At 40.9% G+C, this 24,070-nt stretch overlaps 1 protein-coding gene across 12 annotated transcripts in view; it reads left to right on the forward strand.

Moving 5' to 3' along the window:
* SIPA1L1 (signal induced proliferation associated 1 like 1) overlaps nucleotides 1-24,070 on the forward strand; it is a 484,222-nt gene that overhangs the window by 347,406 nt on the left and 112,746 nt on the right. For all 12 annotated transcript variants that reach the window (XR_004540063.1, XM_033951213.1, XM_033951214.1 and 9 more), the window contains 2 exons: nucleotides 204-361; nucleotides 20,892-21,468. Coding sequence is in view for 11 of the 12 variants with exons in the window: in XM_033951213.1 (XP_033807104.1) it covers nucleotides 204-361; nucleotides 20,892-21,468 (735 nt within the window). In the remaining variant the exon portion in view is untranslated. The remainder of the gene's footprint in view (nucleotides 1-203; nucleotides 362-20,891; nucleotides 21,469-24,070) is intronic.

A 24,070-nucleotide genomic window follows, 5' to 3' on the forward strand; every position in this document is an offset into this window, starting at 1 on the left:
AGTGTGTTTACATTTCACAGGTGCAGTTTGAAAAATTATCTTAAGATAGATTTCCATAGATGTACCTGCTTTGCAGTTCTCCCTTTTGATACATGTCGTTACATTTTATGTTCCTTTTTTTTTTTTTTTTTTTGCTATAACATTGTCAAAAAATACAGCTTCTTAAAAAATATAGACTTACTGTTCATTTTTATTTTTTGTAGCTCTTACGGAAACGTCACATTGGGAATGACATTGTGACCATAGTTTTCCAGGAACCAGGGGCACAGCCATTCAGCCCAAAGAATATTCGTTCTCACTTCCAACATGTCTTTGTCATTGTGAAGACACACAATCCCTGCACTGATGGTGTCTGTTACAGGTATTTGTTGTGTATATAGATGTAGCTTCTTATTTTTTTTAAAAAAAAATATCTAAATATGAATTTATGTGAGAAGACTTACATTAAATCAAGTGTTTGGTTTTTGAAAAATGGACTGATGAACTTAACACTGTGTTTCAAAGGTATATGAAGAAGCTTATTTTAGACAAGGCAGCAAGGATAGTTAACTTTTCAAATTTGCTGATGTCAATGTGGCGCTAAATTTACTTAAAGGTTCAAGTTTTTTTTTATTTTTTATTTTTTGATTGTCCACTTAAGGCTAACCATCAAAAAGGGTCACATTCAATAGAAATGAAGACTGTTGTGTTCCACAAACCCTGGGGACAGAAGTTAACCAGTCACTGTCTTAAAAGCTAAATGAAATATATTTTCAATATCACCTTAAACTTGTAGAGGGGTACTTTCCTTACTTAGTGACAACGAAAGGGTTTTCCACAGGGAGGGCCCTCCTAAACTAAAAGTTGGTTTCTGGATTGTACCCAAATGCACTTCCTGAACCGAAGGCACAACAGCAACAGTGAAATGTTGCTGACTGGAGCGCAAAACCCTAGAGGGAATATAAAGCAACAAATAGGAAAATAAGATAATCGGGTAACCTGATTGTAATTTATGTTGCAAAGACGTAGGATTCTGTACTGAAGCTGTCCTCCTTTAGTCATGAACTTTGCAGAAGAGTGTCACTCGTATCTTTCAATTCCTCCCCTTCACCAGTGGAAAATAGCTCCCTTTTCAGTTTTTCCTTCTGCAGGTGAACTGAGAAGGTGGATTCTGTCTGGAGCAACTAAGCTTCAGCTGCAGCTAGTGAGAGAGCATCAGCTGATAGTAAAGGCACCAAAATCTGGTCGTCAGCATAGATACACAGTATCAACCCCAAAGTCTGTTTCCTAGAGGCCAGTGGAGACATATGTATATTAAACAGCATAAGTGTAAGAAGAGGTATTTGAGGAAAATCCACAAGGGAAGGCTTGCGAGCTGGCCACGTGCCGCATATGAGTCAAAGAGGCTCTGCAAGAAAATGGGATGTCAGTACATTCCAATCTGTAAATAAGTCAGCAGAGCTAATTACACCCCAGAAAAATTAAATAAGAAGGAAAAGATTTCAAGAACTCAGAGGACCTGGTTGTCTGATAGACCACACCTGAGTCCCTCCCACCTTTTTTTTTTTTTTTAACCTTCCTAGTGACATTGTTAATCAGTCCTACACAGTACTATTGATAAACAATTTACAGTTTGGTGTATTACTGTTTTATAAGTTAGGGTGTGTTAACAGAAGAGTATGTCCAGTACATTCACATTTCCCCAAGTATTTGACAAAAGGCTGAGCTGGACACCGGTCCTTTTGTAAAACATATACAGAAACACGCACAAATGCATGTGCATTTTCCATCCTAGCGAGAGCAGCAATTTCAGAAACCTCCATGTGAAGAAAAAGTACGGCAACATTCAGCAGCTTCCAAAAATAAGTTTAGTGATTATGCATAGGTGTGTTGATTTTCATCACTTTGGGCTCCTTTTACAAAGCCGCGCTAGTGGTTTAACACGCGTAATGGCGCGCACTAAACCGCTGGACGCGCTAGCCGCTACCGCCTCCTCTTGAGCAGGCGGTAGTTTTTCGGCCATCGCTGGGGTTAGCGCGTGATGAAAAGTCGCGCGCGTTAAACCCGCTAGCGCGGCTTTGTAAAAGGAGCCCTTTATGTATGTGCCAGCATTAGTATGTATAAAAGCTATCCAGTCATTATGTTCCCTTGAGTCAAACTGACTCCTGGTAACTACATCCTTGTGGTCTTCTTGGTACAATATTGAAGAGGGTTGTAATTGCCTTTTCTCTTGCAGTATGAGGCATCACTATGTTGTTACTTCCCAACACGGTGGGTTGGGGTGGGAGACATGAACCGTACAAGCAATGTTGCCAGCATCAGCTCAGCATCAGATTCAAGGCATGGAGGGGTTAAGTGACTTCCCCAGGGCCACAACTACTACAGTGGATTTGAACCTGGGCTTCCTGGTTCCCATTCTACTGCTCTAATATTAGGTTATTCCTCATAAGAGCTATTTTGAGACAATTATATGCATAAATTCAGCCAATTAAATAGCAAAGTTCCCAAGAGTGAATATTTTAAAAGCTATAAAAGAGCATCAGGAGAATAAGCACAATTGCCTCCTTAATCACTTTTGTTTCCAGACTTGACAAAAATGAGCACTTTGCTAAAACTTATGCATGCCTCCAAAGAGGTACAAAAAATGATGGTGAAATTTTTAAAAACTATACATCTAGATCACCGTTTGTAAAATTAGAATGCTTGTATAATTTTTGGTCCTTCTGAATCTGAGCATTTTGGGCTTTTTACATGTTTAAAGAGTAGCATTCTGAAATTGTCAGTTGCATGTGTGACCAGTCAAGTCAAAGTAAATCACCTGTAAAATTAATCTGGATGACATTTAAACAGAAGTTATAAGATGTGTACTTTTATTCACTTTTAATACAACATGTGTTTCCATAGCCCTTCAGTTCATTATGTTGTTTAACATTTAAGGTAGTTCAGTAGCTTTTTGTAAAATATTAACAAATGTTTCCGAGTTGTCTGAGCTGTACTTTTCTGAAAAAGTAGATTTTTATACCCTCTTACCAGCAGATGATTATTGCTGATGCTCAGTGGGAAAACTCCAGTATTTTCTCTATCTCTAGCAGATGGTAGGTTGTTCAGGCTGGTGTTCCTAGTTCCTGGCCTAGCTCCTTACTCAGTTGACCGAGAACACACAGTGAGGTTGAGCTAATGGCTGGTCCCTGGTCCAGACCATGTTGAGCACAGAGTGCCTCACTAGGTGAGGCATTAGCTCAGACATGTGAGACCCTGCCTAGATATATAGGTTCCCATCCCCCTTCCCTCTTTGCCTGTACACCCTTTTGGAGTGTTTTTCTCCTTTGCAAGCTCCCAGATATGAGAAGTGGATGGAGCAGCAGTTTTGATTTGCCTTTACTGTTGGGGCATCTGATGTTAAGGCTGCCATCTGAACCTGGAAAAACTAATTACACACACAAACAACTATGGTGAATTTAGGAAACACCTAAAAACATACCTGTTCTTGAAATACCTAGGTAACGAATCTGGACAATAGACCCCATCACAATCCCACCCCCAAATCTGATCTTGTAAACTGTTAACCACTAATCTCTAACTATGAATGTTCCATTCAATTTGTAGAATCTATCTAATTCATTGTAAACCGCATAGAACTTCACGTCCTGCGGTATATAAACTGTTGTTATTATTATTATCTGTGGCAGCTATGTGCTAGGGCCATGGTCAGTTGCCAAAGTTCCCTGAAGTTTCTCATCTGGAATCAGTGGCAGCCTTCCTGGTGAACATTCTTTGATTTGATCCTTCTTTCATCCTGGTCTGTGGCGGTCTCTGTAGTGGGTTATTGGGTTGCAGTTGCAGCTTCTAGGAAGCTTCTCAGCCAGCTGCCTTTTCGGGGACACTTGCTGTTTGGGGATACCCTAGAGAAGAATATAGGGGAGGCTCAGCCTTTCCATTTCCAGAGCTGAGGGAGAAGTGTTCTCTTTGGTCCTTAGCCTTTATACAGCCTGATATTGTTGATGTTTCTCACAGATAATGAGAGAGTAGATGTAGTAGTAGTAATGGTAGTAGAAAACATAGTAGTAGTAGATCTGTTTTAATTTGCACAAGAGGATTAGATTTCATAATTATGAGTGGCCATTACTTTTTATATAAAAGAGTGTGTTTTTTGGGGGTTTTTTTGATTGTTTACTTTAAAGTTTAATAATACTTTGTGCATGTCATAATTGCCACATTCTGGCAATTTAGGAAAGGGGTGAAAACTGTGGTTGAGCGCTTTTTTTGTTGTTTGCTCTGTAACAGCTTGAGTGAAGGTGGTTCTTTTTTATGCTGTTTTTTTGTCATCTTGTATGTATTATTTGTTGCTATTTTTAATGTGATTTTTGTTCCCTGAGGATTTGTGGAAAGGCAGGTTATAAATACATATATATATATATATATATATATATATATATTTTTTTTTTTTTTTTTTTTTAAGTTCAAGAAAATTTTGTATTGATTTTTAAGAAAACACAATAACAAAATATGTATGGCATAATACAACAATTACATTCATACATAAATATGTATGAGATAATCAAATCTCGATAAATAAAGTACATAATATTCATTGCATGCAAAGTTGTGTTTATGTGAATGTTTCTGGGGAAGGGGGTCCATAGCTTTCATCAGATTCTTAAAGGGGTCCGTGACTCAAAATAAAGTTAAGAATCACTGCTCTAGGTGCTGCTTCAGGAGAATGGGTTGTTTTCAGCTGACTTGGTGCTTGGCGATCCAAGCTTTGGGCTTAGGTAGGTCCATTAAGCTGTTCTTTTCATGGGCCCAAAGGATCCAGTGACAGGTTCCACCAGTGAGACTGGAGCGACCTAGCCTACCCATTGAGGGTGTGCTGAACTTCTTGTTTTCAGTGGGAGGCAGGTTGTCCTTCTCTACAAGTGGGCCCGCATCACCTCAGATCAGTAGGTTCTGGGAATGGTTGAAAAGTTTATTCCCTAGAGCAGTGGTCTTCATTGCAAGGCCCACAAGCCAATGGTGGCCCTCCGAGATCTCTGTGGCAGCCTGCGGAGCCTGTGCAGGCTATCATTCCCCTCCCCCTCCAAATCAGGATCTGGCACTTTTTCTTTCGGTAATGAAGTAAACATGCTGCCTTTGGTAGCATCGGAAGCTTTTCTTCTGTAACAGCTTCTTGTTCCCACAATAGGAAGCTGTAGCAGAGGGAAAGCTTCCAGGGCTGCCAAAGGCAGCATGTTTACTTCATTCATGCTGCCCATAGCCCGAAGAGTTCAGGATTGCTGGGAGGAGGGTAAGGGAAAGAAGATGTCAGATCGCTATGGGAAGAGAAATGGGGAGGAAAGGGGAAGAAGATGTTTATTGATGTACGGGAAGATAGCCAATTTTGGGTGGGCCTGAGCCTAAACCGGGCAGGCCCGCCCTGGAGGAATGCAATTCTGTGAGTGTGCCTTCGAGTCCTGTATGTCCCCCTCCTCTGGAGTTGGGGCTTCGGCGGGCAGTGACTTGCTTTTTCTTGGAGGTGGCGCGCTGGGCTGCATGCGCAGTATAACTGCTGCAGCCTGGCCGTGGTGCCACAACATGCTCATGCCATGTGAGAGACTGGGTGGGACTGAGCCAAGATTAGGCACCCAGGCCTACCCATAGCTACATCCCTGATACAGAGTCTCCTGTCCATTTGACATTTCTTCTCTTTCTATTTTCACAATCCATCTTCCCTTTGTGTCCCTGTCCTCCCCATAGTGTATGTCCAACATCTCTCATCTATGTCCCTGTCCTTAAATATATGAATATTCTCACAGGAACCTTCAGGGCACCAGCTCTTGGGAATGCCTGTGACAGGACTTTGGTTTGCCTATGGGCCAATTTGGACCACACAGGAATGTCAAGAGGCAAGTGAGCATAAACATCACATAGACACTAGCTGTAGTACAGTTTGGTACTGATTATTCTTTATTATGCTCAGCAAAAAGGGAAAACAAACTTTAGTGAGACCTTATTTAGAATATGGTGTACAATTCTGGAGGCTGCACCTTCAAAAAGATATAAAAAGGATGGAGTCGGTCAAGAGGAAGGCTACTAAAATGGTATGTGGCCTTCGTCATAAGGTGTATGGAGACAGACTTAAAGATCTCAATCTGTATACTTTGGAGGAAAGGCCGGGAGAGGGGAAGATATGATAGAGACGTTTAAATACCTATGTAATGTAAATGCAGATGAGTTGAGTCTCTTCGTTTGAAAGGAAACTCTGCAATGAGAGGGCATAGGATGAAGTTAAGAAGTGATAGGCTCCGGAGTAATCTAAGGAAATACTTTTTTACAGAAGGGATGGTAGATGAGGAAGGAACCGGAGGAAGGAGGAAGTGATCAGGCAGAGTACGGTACAGGGATTCAAACAGGGATTGGACGGATTCCTGAGGGATAAAGGGATCGTGGGATACTGAGAGAGGTGCTGGGATGTAACACAGGTATAGAAAGCTAACCAGGTAATAAGTATAGAAACCCAACCAGGTAGTGCATGTGCAAGACCGGAGGGTTAGGACTTCGATGGGAAGATAAAACTCAAATGGGAAACCAAGGTGGCAAGGGGGCCCCTTCTGGTGTCTCAGACAGGCCGTGACCTGTTCGGGCCGCCGCGGGAGCGGACTGCTGGGCAAGATGGACCTGTGGTCTGACCCAGCGGAGGCACTGCTTATGTTCTTATGTTCTTATGTTTGTTTTATCTGCATTATACTTAAATCTTACCTGAGGTAATTATATCTTCATATTTTATCTATTTAGTCATTTTTTATCTATTTAATTTGATTTTCTGTTAATTTTACCCGTTTTACCAACTGTCTGTATTGTTTCTCCATTCACCTTGCTAATGTTTGTCCTTTCCACTCTCTACAGGCCCTCTTGCTCTTTTGAAAGACCGCCGCCGCTGACCCCGCCCACATTTCCTCGCTGGTAACCTCCCCTATATATTTCTCTGCTTTGCGGCGCACGCCAAAGGAGCGCACCTAAGGAGCAGGTCCTGCTCCTTTATGCGCTCCTTCATGCAGCTCCTTTATTCTTTCTTATCCTTATTACTCCTGTTTACTCTCTCTTCTTTCTTCACCCTCTTAAACCGTCTTCTCAAACCATACATCTTTTTCACCACATTTCTTTTAATACTGCACAGCTCTGAAACCCTTTGTTCTTTCTCATTCACAACCCCTAACATAATGTCTTCTATTCCAACTATTTGGGGCCGTCGCTATATCAGCCCTTCAGCTTGCAAAAATCAAATCAAACTTCAATCCAGACATCTCATTTCCATACCGATACAACCTTCCTCCACTTCTTATCATAATCAACCACAGCACTCCCTTACATTAAATTCAGGCCTAATAAATGTCCGTTCTATAAAAAATAAACATCATCTAATTCATGACATTATCACTCAACATAACCTTCAAATTTTATTCCTTACAGAAATATGGTTAACTCAGGGAGACGATGCTTATATCAATCAGGCTTGCCCACCCAATTATACAGCATATTTTCTACCCCGCCCAAACAAAAAGGGAGGTGGACTAGCAATTATATATGTTACCTCAATCCCTATTCAGATAAATACCGCTAACCTCTTTTCTCACACTCCTATTGAATCTCTTCAATTTTCTATTAAACTCCATTCTCCTCTTAACTTTCTTCTTATCTATTTACCTCCTCCAATAACTAAAGACTCACTATCATCTCTTATTTCCACTCTAACTGACTTCAACATTGCTTATCCTGAGTCAATTGTTCTCGGAGATTTTAATATCCACTTTAACTGTCCTAATCACTTTAATACTTCCGAACTCTTAACCTTGATAGCTGATCTATCTCTATCTCCTCTTATTCATACTCCCACTCATTCAGCAGGAAATACTTTAGACATGATTCTTTGTCCTATCACCATGACCCATTTTTTCCACACTTTCAATTTTATTTCGGTACCATGGTCAGACCACAGACTAATAATATGGCAATCAAATTTTCCAAAACATCCAAATTCCATTAACCACACAAATAATTCTTCATTTTCTCGTAATCTAAATAACATCACTCTCTCTGCTATACAATCCTCTTTTGCCTTAAATCTCACAGATTTCTCTTCTCTTCCAGTCACGGAACAATTTTCTAATTGGGAAACAGCTACGAAATCCCTCTTAGACACTTTAGCCCCTTCATCTGACAAACAAAATAAACCCACTCTCAACTCTTCCTCAAGAAAACATCAACCCTGGTTCAATGAAAATCTGATCCTTCTCCGACGACAAGTCCGGACTGCAGAAAATAAATGGCGCAAATCTCGTTCTAACATACATCTTCTTTCTTTTAAAAAAAATCCTCTCACTATAAAAAGATCATTCAGCAGACTAAAAAGGACTACTACTCAAAACTCATCTCTACTACTAGCAATTCATCCACTCTTTTTAGTATTGCCCAATCTCTCTCTAAGTATTCTAAAAAAAAAACTTCCTCCCCCCGCCTCAGATATACCATCTGCCGATGAACTCTCCTTATTCTTTGACAACAAAGTCACTACTATTCGCACCCATCTTGGACCTTCCCCTCCTGCTTTTAAGGTCTCTAATAATAATGATTCAACTTTTCTACCTCTCAGTTCTCTCTCAAACTTCAAAGTACCTTCACTAACACAACTATCCACTGTTCTACAATCTATCAACTTACCTAACAACATTACTGAAAGTTTTCCTCCTCATCTTATCAAAAAATTTTTTTCTTTCTTCGGACCCTATATAAGGGAAATGATTTCCACATCCTTTTCTGACTGTTGCGTTCCTACAGTATGGAAATCAGCACTAGTCTTTCCGAAATTGAAACAATATAATTCTGATCCTTCTTTACCAAACAATTATCGTCCTATTGCTAATTTGCCCTTCATCTCCAAACTTACTGAAAAAGTGATTCATTCTCAATTATCAGACTTCTTTGATCAAACACATGCGCTACATCCCTATCAGACTGGCTTTCGAACCTCTCATTCTACAGAATTATCATTATTAGGTCTCATCTCCACTATACAATATTCTCATGATCATCTAAAATCAGTTATATTAATCTCACTTGACTTATCTTCAGCTTTCGATACCATTGACCATTCTTTACTTCTATCTAGACTAGCAGACTGCAACATCACAGGTCCTGCTCTCAATTGGTTTGTTTCTTATTTTCATCACCGCAATTTCAAAGTTCATGTAAAAAACCAAACTTCCTCTTCAGTAACACAAACCTTTGGAGTTCCTCAAGGTTCTATCTTATCCCCACTTCTATTCAACATTTTTCTTTCCCCTCTCCTTTCTCTAGCTCAATCACTAGGATTCTCAATTTTCGCTTATGCTGACGATATCCAGCTACTCTACCCCATTAATACTTCCAATTCATCGGATATTCATGATCTTAACTCTAAATTAGACATCTTAAGTGATTGGCTGTTTTCCAATAAACTTTCACTTAATGTTTCTAAATCTTGTGGTTTACTCCTTCCTGGAACTATCTACATCAAATCCACACCCTTACATATGGACACTAAAATAAAATTACTGGGCGTCACTCTAGACAGAGATCTCACCTTCCATGATCACATAAGTACAATAGTAAGAACTTGTTTCTTTAAACTTCGTATCATTCGTTCACTTACCTCTATCCTAAATACCGATTCGATCAATACCCTTATTCACTCATTAGTTATCTCCAATTTAGATTACTGCAATTCATTACTAAATGGACTACCCCAAAAAGAACTACGCCGTTTGCAGATAATACAAAACACCGCTATTAAACTCATTTATAAAACAGGTAAATTCGAGCACGTTACTCCACTACTTAAAGAGGCTCATTGGCTCCCAGTCACACACCGTATAATTTATAAAATCCTACTACTCTCCTTCAAAATCAAACTTTCTCATCTGCCCCTATTTTTAGACAAGTTGCTAATTCCTCAAAGTTCTCCCCGTATCTTACGATCTACGGACCAAAAACTCCTTTTCATCCCCTCCCTAAAAGAATCCTACTATACAAGAAAGACTAATTTCGCCATAACAGCACCTACGCTATGGAACTCTCTCCCTCAATTTCTTCGGGATGAAATTCATTTAACTAAATTCAAAACCAATCTTAAAACTTTTCTATTCCAAGATGCCTTTAATAAATCCTAATCTTTTCTAACCTCTTATATATTCACTCTAGTCTAAATTTCTCTTATATTCCAGCGCATAACTCTTTTACCAAGCACCCTTTCCCTTTATGTCCTATCCTCCCCCTCTATCTCATTTCCTCTTATATTATGTAACTTTTCCCTACCTTCCCTTTTTTCCCTCACAGTCACGTCCGTCTGTATATGTCTAATATGTTTTCACTAACTTTCCCAACACACCAATAACTAATTCTTATTCTCCTATTTTAAACAAATTGTTTTTAAATTGTTAACCGGTCAGATATTTGTTTTATGATCGGTATATCAAAAACCAATAAACTTGAAACTTGAAACTTATGAGTGGAACAGTCTCCCAGAAGAGGTGGTGGAGACAGAGACTGTGTCTGAATTCAAGAGGGCCTGGGATAGGCACATGGGATCTCTCGAAGAGAGAAAGAGATAATGGTTACTGTGGATGGGCAGACTGGATGGGCCATTTGGCCTTTATCTACCGTCATGTTTCTATGTTAGCAAAGAGGAAATAAAAAACTTTCACTGTTTTCTCCAAGGTTTTGTATCTCCCAGTCTTTAGCAAGCATTACCAGCACAATGCCTACTGTCTTTTCAATCTCTTCAGGCAAAATACAGTTTGAAAAGTTCTTTCAAACTCAAGCATTAATTCTTGCTGGCTTTAACAGAGCAGCATACCTCCATGTCCTGCTCCTGGTTTATCAGGCTCTCATCTGGCCCCACCTCCATAGGCTGTTCCATTCGGGTCTCAGATTCAATCAACTCCTGCTCAGGCTACCCCAACTCTATAGCCTAAGATGGTTGTAAGCCATTCAGAGCTCTCAGCCCTTCCCGCTCTCTCCGTTTTTCCAGTCTGGCCTCCCTTTGTTCTAACTGCTCAGCTCTCTCGTGCAGCAAGGAGAAACCACACCCCAAACCACCAGGTGAAGTAAATTCCCTGGTAGTTCTAGTTACTTCCCCCATGTGACTACAGGGGAAAATTCTGACATGACGTGTACTGGTGGATGCAGATAGTCCTGTGCTCCTTCTTCCTCTAGTGGCTCTGACAGGAACACCCTTAGACTGTCTAAATTGAATTTTAAATTCAGGTATAGTGTATGTGTCAGGCTCCTGTGTATGCACTGCCTCAGGGATACAGCTAGCAGGCATGGGCTGTATATCACAATATGTATATGTACTTTGGAAGGAAGTCAAGGGAGGGAAGAAATGATAGGCATGTTTAAATACCTCTATATATTGAAAAATATTCACTCAAGTTTAAACCATTAGCCCCCACTTTACAAAAACAACAATGAAAGGCTAAACACAAAACGTAGAATACCTTCACTAAAACAAATGAAATTGTATTCTTTATGTGAATGATCTTCAATATGCCACTGCTAAATATTCTAGCTTAATTGGCATCATGCAATCATCATAGCTTAATTGGCATCATTGTATTACATGTAAGTGCTTATCAAAGTACTTTTTATATTTCATATAATTGTAACTTTTCTTCTCTATATCTTTCAGACTTCAAAATCTGTATAACTTCAAAGTAATTTTCAGATGAGATCAAAGCTTATTTGATGAAGAATTCTCAAAAGGCTCTTTGATAAGCACTGCCATATGCATATGGACTAATGACGATATGGTGCTAATTGGGCTTGAAGTTTTAAGCTTTTTAAGCGATGGCATATTGAAGCCCATTCACTTATACAGTACACCATAAAATTTGTTTCAGTAAAGGTGTTCAACATTTGTTTTGTTTAGCCTTTTAACATTATTTTAAATACTTCTGTGGCATAAATGCATAGGAGGTGATTCTCTTTCACTTGAAAGGAAACTCTGGAATGAGGGAGCTTAGGATAAAGGTGAAAGGGAACAGACTCAGGATTATGCTAGTGAAATACTTCTTCACAGAAAGGGTGGTGAATTAATAGCATGGCCTTTCAGTGGAGGCAGCAGATACAACTGTACCTGAATTCAAGAAAGCTTATGACAAGTACATGGGGTCTCAAAGGAAGGGATAATAGATGGTATGCTTGGGCACACTGGATAGACCACATGGTCTTTATCTGCCTTCATTTTTCTTTGTCTCTCTTCTCTGTGTCCCTGTCCTTATCCTCACGTCTAGCATCTCCTCCTCTTCCCTCCTTCCCCTGTTGATCCAGATTCTTCCTTCAAACCTTTTAAGTGTCTTTGCTGCTGTATACATTCCCAGTAAATGGAAATTAGTTGTGGGACCTCATCCATGAGCAGCTTATGGGCTGCTGCTACTACTTATTTCTGTGGCGCTGCTAGTTGTACGCTGACCTGTACATTAAATACGTAAGAGGCAGTTCCTGCTCAACAGAGTTTACATGTAATCAAAACAGACAAACAGGACAAATAAGGGATTAGGAAATTGCTTACAATGGGAATGATTCCCAGACAAGGATACTTTACAAGTAAGAGGGAGTTAAAAGCAGCTTCAAAAAAATAGGTACATTAGAAAATGTATATCGGGGAGAAGGACTAGTAAGAGTCTCACAGATGCTTATGTGCGAGGTTCTTTTCTCTGTTTTCTCTCATTGGATTATGGCAGGGGTAGGCAATTCCGGTCCTGGAGAGCCACAGGCAGGTCAGGGTTTCAGGATATCCACAATAAATATGCATGAGAGAGATTTGCATCTCAAGGAGGCAGTGCATGCAAATCCATCTCATACATTTTCATTGTGGATATCCTGAAAACCTGACCTGCCTGTAGCTCTCCAGGACTGGAATTGCCCACCCCTGGATTATGGACAAGGCAGTGAAAAGGTTTGAAGGGAAGAGCTTAATTGTCAGGAAATGAAGGATGAGGGAGTGTTGGCAGACTCTGATAGTGGGGAAGGCAAAAATTTTCAATAAGGCAGTAAATAAATCCAATGAAATAAAAGGGAGGATATGTTGGACCATGACGGTGGGGGAGGGGGGAGCTGAACATATGAAATTATATAGAGTGCTGATACTTGTAGGAAGCCCTAATTGTGGCACATGTCATTGCCCTGCACTGTCTATCCTAAAGGATTAAGAGTTGTTTTTCTCTTTCTTGCAACTTCTGTAAGTTCATTATCTTAATTAAAGCTATATATATATATATATATATATATTCTTATCATGGTGGGAGAAGGAGTCACCATCTTTCTAGGTCTGCAGTTAAATAGGTTTCTCAATTCTGCTGAACATACATGTTCAGATATCAAATGCTACCATCTGCCACGACCCAAATCACCCAGCAAGTTATTAAATATTACCTCTGTCTTGTCAGTGTTGACTTTAAAACCCGAGATTTCCCCAAAATCCAACATTTCCTGTAGAAAAGCTTTTATATCAGGGATATTGGATCTGTCATAAAGATTAGTGTCATCTGCTTATAGTAGTATGCTGTGTTTTCTCCCCATGCACATGCACCAGACTTATTCTGGTATTTGCTCAAACTTTACTAGGAAACTGCTCCATCACCATCGCAAACAATACCCCGTGACACATGCCACATTCTAAACATAATTCCTCTGATTTCATCTCATTGACCACTATTGAGCTGTTCATATCCTTATTGATAGATTGTGAGCCCACCGAGATGGACAGGAAAAAATACACGAGTACCTAAATAAATTAATATAAGCCTTTCTGAGCTCTGCTGGGAGAATGGTATAGAAAATTGAATAAATAAATAGAGGACTTTCACCCAAGTTAAAATTTGCCCTTACTTACCCCCTAACCATCCCTAATATAATGTTTCAAACAAAAATGCTGACTCAACTCTTTCAAATGCTGATTCAGTGTCCAACACCACACAAAGTGCCTGGGTTGCACTGTATCTCCTCTGTTAGATCCATTAGCTACCTAATATCTCCCAACTGTCTTTCTTTCACAAACCTCATTTGATCCCATTGTATTATTTTGGGCAGGAGTTATTTTTAAGGGATTTGCCAAAATCTTTGCAATATCTTCATTTCTGTGTTTAACATAACTGGTACACTTAGGGCTCCTTTTACTAAGGTGTGCTAGCGGTTTTAGTGCACGCTTAGCGCGTGCTACAATGCCACACGTTAACGCCTCCATAGAGCTTGCGTTAGTATTTTTCATTTAGCGCATGGTTTGCACACGCTAAAAACGCTAGTGCACCTTAGTAAAAGGAGCCCTTAGACTCATCCTTCCCAGGCATAAGCAGCACCGCTATATTTGCTGCATACATGGAAGAGAGTGGCCATCTTAACAGCAATTCATTAAGAAGCTTCATCATAAAATCTGCTATCTCTGGTACCAGTCCTTACTGTCTTGCACTGGCTACCAGCTAAAAAAGCAATATAAATTTGAATTGTTGGTTCTTGCTTTTAAAATTTTTCATGAGATGGCTTCAGGCTATTTTTGATGAAGGTGTCATATGTTTCTAATCGCCCATTGCACTCCCAAGGAGAAAGGCTTCTTGTTCTCCTGTCAGTTAAATCATTGCCATCTGGAACAAGTGCTGTTGTCCTCTCATAGTCGTGAACTTTGCAGAAGGATGTCACTCATCTTTCAACTCCTCCCTTCACCAATGAAGAATAGTTCCCTTTTTGGTTCATGATAATTATTGTTACTTATTCTTTTGCCATGATTTACAGAGCAGAACAGAAATGTAGTTCCCCGAGATACTCCTCTTTTCTTCTGTTTCAATGGAGTTCGATTGCTTTGATATTAACTGAAGAGAGCTATTCTCCTCTGGTGAAGGGGAGAAGTTGAAAGAGATGAGTGCCACCCTTCTGCAAAGTTCACAACTATGGGGAGGACTTCTCAGTACTGTTGAGAGAGTTGAACTTGTAGGGTGAAAATCAGGCAAACTAATCTCTTGATTGACCAGAGAAAACCAGTAATTCTGAGGATGTAGTAATAGCAGTTAGGTTAAGTTTCTGGAGGAAAAGTTCATAACCTGCTATTGAGACAGACATGGAAGAAGCCAGTGCTTGCACTGGGATCGGTAGCATGGAATGTTGCTACTATTTAGGTTTCTGCCCGGTACTTGTGACCTGGACTGGCCACTGTTGGAAAGAGGATACTGGGCTAGAGGGACCATTGGTTTGACCCAGTGTAACTATTATATTCTTTTGGGTGCTTTGAGAAGTACTCTGTGAATGTACAGACTCCTTCTCAGAGCTCGCTCAACTTTAAGTTCTTACTGTCCAGTATAGCAAATTACTTTTGGTATCATATTTGAGGCTGAGGGTTCTAAGAGGTATCAACTTCTCTGCTAGCCAAATTTGTCTTTCAGGTTTCTGTCTCATGTTTGTTCCTTTCTGTCTACCAGAGCTGGCCTCTGACAAATTCCCTTTTCCTTCCTTCCATTGCTGGAGAGTGATATCCTGTGCTTTTAATAAACAATTCAATTTCTTGTGGCAACTATAGAAATCTTCTTTTCCCATCTTTGTTTACTACAGGTTTAGCTGGGAACCAAATCTCTGTAGGCACCCCTCTATTAAAAGTGCCTGCTTTGAGTGCAAAAGGTCTTTTCATCACTATATTAGAAATATGCATCTGGTTGGCTTCTTGAATCTCCACACTCATTTCTGCCTGTCTTGCTGGAACACAAGGTCTGCTTCTTGATAGTTGACCAATTTAATTATAACTGCTTACGGAGGCATGCTTGGATTGGGCCTAGCTCATAATACAGTGGTGCCTCGCATAACGAACGCCTCGCACAACGAACGCTGCACACAACGAACTTCATGTCTTGATTCACACAACGAACTTCGTTTCACACAACGAACTTCACACAACGAACTTCGTTTCACACAACGAACTTCGTTTCACACAACGAAGTCGCCCGAGCTGCCGATGTATTGCATCCTTCCGCGCAGGCACTGCAGGCAGTCGTTAGTCACTGCGCTTAACTGCCCTCTCTCACTGTATACAGTCGTCCTTTTAAGATAAACTCAATATTTTTTATATATCATGGCTTCTAAAAAAAAGCAGGAAGGTGATTTCTGTTGAAATGAAACGGGAAATAATTAGAAGGAGTGAATGTGGGGTAAAACAGTGTGACCTCGTCAAAGAGTTTGGCCTCAGCAAGACCACCATTTTCACCATTTTGACAAATTTATCTTTTTTTATGTCATCTTAGCATATTTTATGCTGCAGAACGAATTATTTTTTTTAACATGTATTGTTATGGGAAAACGCGTTTCACATAACGAACTTTTCGCATAACAAATTTACTCCTGGAACGAATTAAGTTCGTTGTGTGAGGCACCACTTGTATATAGTGCACTTAATCCAATTCATACTTTGGGATGGCAGGGGAATCTGGGAAGCAATGAATTAAGATATTTTTTTTCCCACATAGGAGAGTATATCTCCAGCTTCATTTCCTTCAGGGATTTCCATAATACAGATGTTCGACCATCTTCTATTTTCTTGGTCCTAATCTTTTCTCCCAGGTGATTGTCTGATTAGTAGCACTCTTCATCTCTGAAGCTGCCAACTGATTGCCATCTTAACACCATCATGTAATTTTCCATCTCCTCCATTTATTCCTTCAGCTCCACCAGCTCTTATTCAGTACGTATGATCTGTTCTATGATCTCTAGCTTTGCTGCACAGATCTCCGGTAGGATCACTGCCAGAATGTCGGGCTGCTCACTCCTCTTCACTTCTGCTGCTCCCCCCCCACCAAGGGATGTACAGGGAGATCACTCCATTCACCCTCTCTCCAGTGTCACTTGGACCTTTCACTCTGATCATCTTTGCCAACTTCACCACATACATATCCTTTATCATGTGGGAGGGTTTTGACTTCAAAATGTACAACATTCCAGCCCTAAAAAAAATGACATCAAAATCTTTGCTTGTGACTTTGGGCCATGCAACCCAAATGGGGGAAAAAGAGAGAAGTAAAATGAAGCAGATGCAGCCTTTTTCCCCCCCCTCTTTATTTGATTATTCGTTACAATTCATTGATAACAAATATTCATGAATATCCACAAAAGCTCCATACAGAGAACATTAAAACATATATAAGGTAATTAATCAACCGTGATCTAGTCCACATTCTCATGGTCGCCAGCATTTTAAATAGGAAATCAAATCTATCTATCAAACTCATCTTCTCAAAAAGCAAATTTGACCATGCCTCTCCACTCCTGTCCAAGCTGCACTGGCTTCCTGTCATCTCCAGGGTACATTTTAAATGTGCCTGCTTAACCTTCAAGATGCTCTACGGCATCCTTCCACCTCTTATTCCTCTATCCTGGAATTCCTCGAGTCCATTCTCCACCAGATCCACGCAAAAATTAAAACTATCCTTCCCCTCCTCAAAGGGTATCTCCCTCGTCGGTAAACTCGGGTCCTCCCTCCACTTCAGAATTGCTCAGCTCTGGAATAGTCTCCCTTCCCCTCTCCGCAACTTGAGCCCCCTTCTACCATTCCGTAAGCTTCTGAAGACTTGGCTCTTCTCCAAAACGTAACCCGTCCCCTCCCTATTATTATCACACCTAACCTCTCTCTTACTTACTTTTATAAACCCACTGGAGTTCCGTTGCTTCCTATCCATGTAAACCGTGTCGAGCTCCACCTGTGGAGATGATGCGGTATATAAACCCAAGATTTAGATTAGATTAGATTAGATCATCTAAAGACAAGCAAATGGTTTTTATATATTGTTCATCATCCTCCAAAAATACAAATCAATACTAGATTTAAACTTTCAGCAAAGGTTTCTCTTTAATAAAATCTTCTAACTGGACTGGATCATAAAACACATTTATCACTTCCATACGATATAAGGCATTTGCATGGGAATTTCAAAAAGAAAGTAGCTCCAACTGCCAAAACCTTAGGTTTTAGCTGGAGGAATTGCTTCCTTTTAAACTGGGTTTGTCTAGAGACATCCGGAAAAAGCAGATGCAGCCTTATTCTTCCAGCATGGCTGCCAACTAGAAGTCCTAGAATGTCTGTTCTTGTGATGGCCAGGGTAATCTTTAACTTTTTCCATTTGTAGACTCTTATAGGGATGGACGAAGTCTCAGATGTTTAAAAAATAGTCTTATAGCACTGTCCAGACAAATTAATATAAACTGCTTCCTTTTGTGGGCAAAGACCTAAAGTCAGCTGCTCATGCAGGGAAGCTTTAAAATGTCTAAAACAGTTCTTCATGGGAGAGGGAACCATGTGCGAGTGAAACATTGCTTTATCTGTTATTGCTTAGAAATGTCACCAGTTACTGAATGAAGGGTTCACTTAATTTGCTTAAACAGAGAAAAAGAATATATTTTGATTACTTATGTAGGGTCTTTCTTACTAAGCTGTGTTATGCTAACGCACACTTAACACAAGAAAAATAGCCTAGCACAGGATGTGCTAAAGGGTTCTGTATTAGTTTTGCTATCTGCGTGTGCTAAGTATGTGGTATTTATTTGGGTTTTTTTTTGTTTTTGGAAGGGACATATCGGGCATTCAGCTAGCGTGGTTACTGCATCCATAATGTTGAAGCCCTTAGTTCCCATGTTGTTGTTTTGGTTTTTTTTTTTTTTTTAGTCATGCACTAATGCTTACATTAGCACGTGGCCACAAATTTTGCAGATAGAAAAATGGCTCTTACTAGAGATGGGCTTAGCAAGTGCAAAGGTCCTGTGTTAGGATGTGTTAAGTCCTTTTACTAGTGCAGCTTAGTAAAAGGGTCCCTTAATCAGTGAGGAGGTCGCAAACCTTTCTCAGCATTGTCTGTTTGTCTCCTGTTGCATATATGGTTATCTTTTATTTGATATACCACCTTTCCTCCATGAAAGCAGTAGTTTCCCTATTTGTCTTGGTGGGCTCACAATCTAACCATGGTACCTGGAGCAATGGAGGGTTAGGTGGCATACCAAGAGTCATAGGGAACAGCACTAGGATTGAATCCGCAACCAAAGGGTGCTGATGCAGCAGCTCTAACCACTAGGCCATTCCTCTACTCCATGTACTCACTCAGTGAAATACAAGTGTGTAACTGTCAAGTCTTAACCATCTGTTGTCTTTGATTTGTTTAAATGCATCGCCTGTGTGAAAACAAAAAAGAAGACGCAACAGATCTGCAGTGAAGATACGATAAACCAAGGCCAAAGAAAAGAACTGCAGACAGGTGTACAAGATACAGGCAAAATTTATTATGAACAAACAAATAGTTGCGTACAAATAAAACACTTGCTGCAATATGGGAGCCAACACAGTGTGTTTTGATCAACACGTCTTCTTCAGGGGTCCCCTAAAAAGGTGGTGTCAAAACAAAATGCCACAAATATGCCCGATCTGTATACTGTGTAGTGCACAAACAAAATGTCCTACTGAAAAGAGCCTGTGTGAAATGCATACCACTGCAAATAGTTTCAATAAATTTAATTATTTCAGCTAAGATTTGACAAAATGTATGATGTTACAGACATACAGGTATACTGCATATTACAGCTAATATATAAGCAGTGATTTAGTTTATTGGATGGTACACTAAAATATAAGCTTTTCATTGCATTGCATGCTTGTATTCTAGTATCTATAATAATAATCCTCTAAGCGTGCATGCGCACTTAGGAGGATGTGGGGACCCGACATGTGCTGTGTCCGTCCGTGGCGGTGGCTTGAGGCGCATGCGCCACAGCACAGCCGGTGAATCCCCCCCCCTCCCACCCTCACTCACAGCCAAAACCTTCTCGCCGGCTCACTCACCACCAAAACCTTCCCGCAGCCCCCTTCCCAGCCGCCACTTTTAAATTCATAGACAAGCGCTACACCGCGCTACCGCTGGCCTCGTCGTCTTCTGTCCACTGTGGCCCGCCTACTTCCTGTTTGTGCTAGGGTTGGCCGCAGTGGAAAGAAGATGCCGAAGACAGCGGTAGTGCGGCGCAGCGCTTTTCTGTGAATTTAAATGCGGCGGCTGGGAAGGAGGCTGCGGGAAATGCTGCTGCTGCACAGGAAAGGCCAGGAAATGCTGCTGCTGCACAGGAAAGTGGGTGGGTGGGGGGGAAATGCTGCTTCTGCACAGGGAAGTGTGTGTGTGTGTGTGGGGGAATGCTGCTTCTGCACAGGGAAGGCCGGGAAATGATGCTGCTGCACAGGGAAGGGTGGGAAATGCTGCTGCTGCACAGGGAAGTGTGTGTGTGTGGGGAAAATGCTGCTTCTGCACAGGGAAGGCTGGGAAATGCTGCTGCACAGGGAAGTGTGTGTGTGGGGGGGGGGAATGCTGCTTCTGAACAGAGAAAGGTGGGAGGGAAATGCTGCTGCTGCTACACAGGGAAGTGGAGAGGGAAAGGGGGCCTGGGAGCAATCTTGGTTTGCTTTGGGGGAGGGGAGACAGAAGGGGGCCATGGAGAGACAGAAAGATAGGCAGGCAGGCAGCGCATTAGAACGAAAGACAGACACACAGAAAGACAGCGGGCAGGGAGACAGACAGAAAGAAAGAAGGACAGACAGCAGGAGGGAGAAAGAAAGGAAGGAAGAGAGAGACAGGGACAGGGAGAGACACAGAAGATAGAAGGACAGACAGCGGGAGGGTGAAAGAAAGAAAGGAAGAGAGAGACAGGGGCAGGGAGAGACACAGAAAGAAAGAAAAACAGACAGACGTATATTCTAGCACCAGTTAATGTAACGGGCTTAAACACTAATATATAATATATTTGATTACTATCTGTCTAAAAGGCAACAGTTTGAATACTTTTTATACAACATTTCCAATGTAAACTCCATTCAGTATACTTTCATGTTTTTTTTATAGTGTTGCTGTAACAAGATCCAGAGATGTACCTTCCTTTGGACCACCAATTCCAAAAGGCGTTACCTTCCCTAAATCAACAGTATTCAGGGACTTCCTGTTGGCCAAAGTCATTAATGCAGAAAATGCTGCTCATAAGTCAGAGAAATTTCGTGCTATGGCCACTAGGACTCGCCAGGAGTACTTGAAAGACTTAGCTGAGAAGAATGTCACAAATACTTCTATTGATCCATCAGGGAAGTTTCCTTTCATCTCACTTGCATCAAAAAAGAAAGAAAAATCAAAACCTTATCCAGGAGCAGAACTCCATAGCCTTGGTGCCATCATATGGAATGTTCATGCTGATGATTATAGTGCTGCTGTAGAAATAGAATGTCTGCTGGCTATTTCCAATGAGATTGTGGCCCTAGTTGAGCAGGACTCCAAAAGCGTGGTATTTAACTGTTCCTGCAGAGATGCGATAGGCTGGACCTCCACTGATACTTCTGTCAAAATCTTCTATGAGAGGGGCGAGTACATTTTTGTGAGGAGCTTCAACAACAACACTGAGGATATTAAGGAGATTGTCAAAAGGTTGGAGGTTAGTGTATTTTCTTTAATTATTACACTCATGAACTTAAATCATTGTGAAAATAGGGGGGTTGTAAACTTGGAATGCAAAGCTTCCATTAGAAATATCAGTATAATTCTTCAAGTATTGAGTTGCATTAGTAGTAGATAATTCCTTGAAAAGGAAACAAAAGATGGAATTACCTGCCTCTAACCTAGTGATAGGTTTTCCAGATATAGGAATGTGCCCCAAAAAATGTGTTGGGTGTAGACTTGGACAGTTTTTGCAACAGTGAGGGAATTTTTTAAGTACCTACTTACTTCTCATTTATAATCTTAATGTATATTTTCTTCAAACCGCTTAGAACCTAACGGATGTAGCGGTATATAAGAAATGAATTACATTACATTACGTTACCAGTGTTTCCCAACCAGAGGGAACCTTACTTTTTTTTCTTCATCCTTAAATGAAATACTAAGAAAGATGATTGGTTGAGCCTAATTTCCTCTCTTCAGTAGAGGCCAATCTGGCTCACACTAACTTTATTGTGCATTTCACACTCATTTCATGCTCTCTTCTACTTCATGTGGTTAATGCCAAAAATACTATACACTAAGGGGCTCATAATCAAAAGTTTAAAACATCCAAAAACCAACCTAAGTAGGCACTTTGACATCCTAATAGCAGGGACGTCCAAGTGCTAATAATTAAAACCAACTTTCTGGATGTACAGCAGCACTTCTAAGCTGCTGTGCGTCCAAAGAGCAGAGGTGTGTTGGGAGGGGTGTGTTATGGGTGGGAATTGGTCGGGCTTCAATCTGGACGTACAACAGCCATAATCAAAACTTTCCTAAAGGGAACTTAGACGCTGGTAGCTAAGTTCCACAAAGGTGCCCAAACTAAGAAGAAGACCACTGGAGGATTTAAGGCATGACTTCCCCCCCTTACTCCCCTAGTGATCTTGGGATGCAGTGGGAGGGGGAATCCCCAGTCATTGTAGCACGCGGCCCTGTAGGCAAGAGGGTTAGTATGATCTTTTTGAGTGATATTAAGCAACAAATGTAGGGAAAGAGGTAATTACTAAAGATATGCCAGACTAAGATTAGGAAAGAGAAGATATTGTACTTCCCCCAATATCTCCGCCCCCCCACATCCACGGACACCCCCCCCCCGTACTTTTGGAAGAGCAAACGGCAGGAGAGAAGCTCACTAGCTTCTCTCCTGCCGTTTGCTCTTCCAAAAGTACGGGGGGGGGGGGTGTCCGTGGATGTGGGGGGGCGGAGATATTGGGGGAAGTACAGGATATATCAGGGGGTCTTGGGATGTGGGGATATCAGGGGAAGGGGGCATAGGGTTCTGTGGCTCAGCTGATCCTAGGAGTGGGAGTCCCCATCAGCTGAGCCACCAGGAATACCCCAAAACTGGTTCTGCTGATGGAGATTCCTTCTGCCGCGATCATACTAACCCTTCCCTCCAGTGGTCTGACTTCTTTCTCCTTCCCTCCCTCCCTTTCCAGTGGTCCGACCTTTCTCCTCTCCTTCTCTTCTCTTTCCTAATCTTAGTCTGGCATATCTTTAGTAATTACCTCTTTCCCTACATTTGTTGCTTAATATCACTCAAAAAGAAAAACGTCAACTGCAAATTGTTCAAAATACTGCTATAAAATTAATCTATGATGCCAGGAAATTCGACCATGTAACTCCATTTTTTATTGATGCACATTGGCTCCCTATTTGCCAGCGCATACAGTTTAAGGTTTTGCTACTTATATTTAAAAATTTGATATTCAATGAACCTCAGTGCATTTCAAAAATGTTAATTCCCCATAGTTCCGCACGCACACTTAGATCATCTTCCCAAAATCTTTTAATTGTTCCCTCTTTAAAAATAATAGGCACCCGTAGATTAGATATGTTCTCTGTAGTGGGCCCCCAATGGTGGAATTCATTGCCCCAATACATAAAAATTGAAAAAGACATTTCCTCCTTCAAGAAAGCCCTGAAAACATTTCTTTTTAAACAGGCTTTTAATATATAAAATTTATTTTATTATATGAATTTTTGTTTTAAGAATCCCCTTGCTCCTCAATGTTTTTCCCTTAAATGTGTTTCTCAATATAACAGATGTAACTTTAATCCCTCTTCCCTTCCAATTTTTGTTTGTCTTGTCTTACTTCTAATGTTTATATATATACTGTATGTATTTTAACTTAACTTATTTTATTATTATGTACATCGCTTTGTATTAAGATATAGCGATTCATCAAATATTTAATAAACATTGAACCTTGAAACCTTGAACCTTGAATCTCCCCCTCCATGGGATCCAGTAGGTCCTCACCCTTCTCCTTCCCAACAGCTGAGGTAAACACTCTGCCTTTGGCAGTCTGGAAGCTTTCCTTCTGCTACTGCTTCCTGCCTTTGTGGGTTCAGGAAGCAGTAGCTAAGGGAAAGCTTCCAGGCAGCTGAAGGCAGCATGTTTATCGCACTCACTGCCGGTGTCCCAAAGAGTAGCTTCCTGGAAGAAGCGTTGGATCCTGCGGGGGAGGGGGGACCATGGAAACCTGGACCGCAGCAGTCTCCTTGGGCCGCCATTGACTCGTGGGCCTATCTAATGTGTTAGAGGAAAAAAA

This window comes from Geotrypetes seraphini, chromosome 7 (genome assembly GCF_902459505.1).
Source record: "Geotrypetes seraphini chromosome 7, aGeoSer1.1, whole genome shotgun sequence".
Classification (NCBI taxonomy): Eukaryota; Metazoa; Chordata; class Amphibia; order Gymnophiona; family Dermophiidae; genus Geotrypetes; species Geotrypetes seraphini.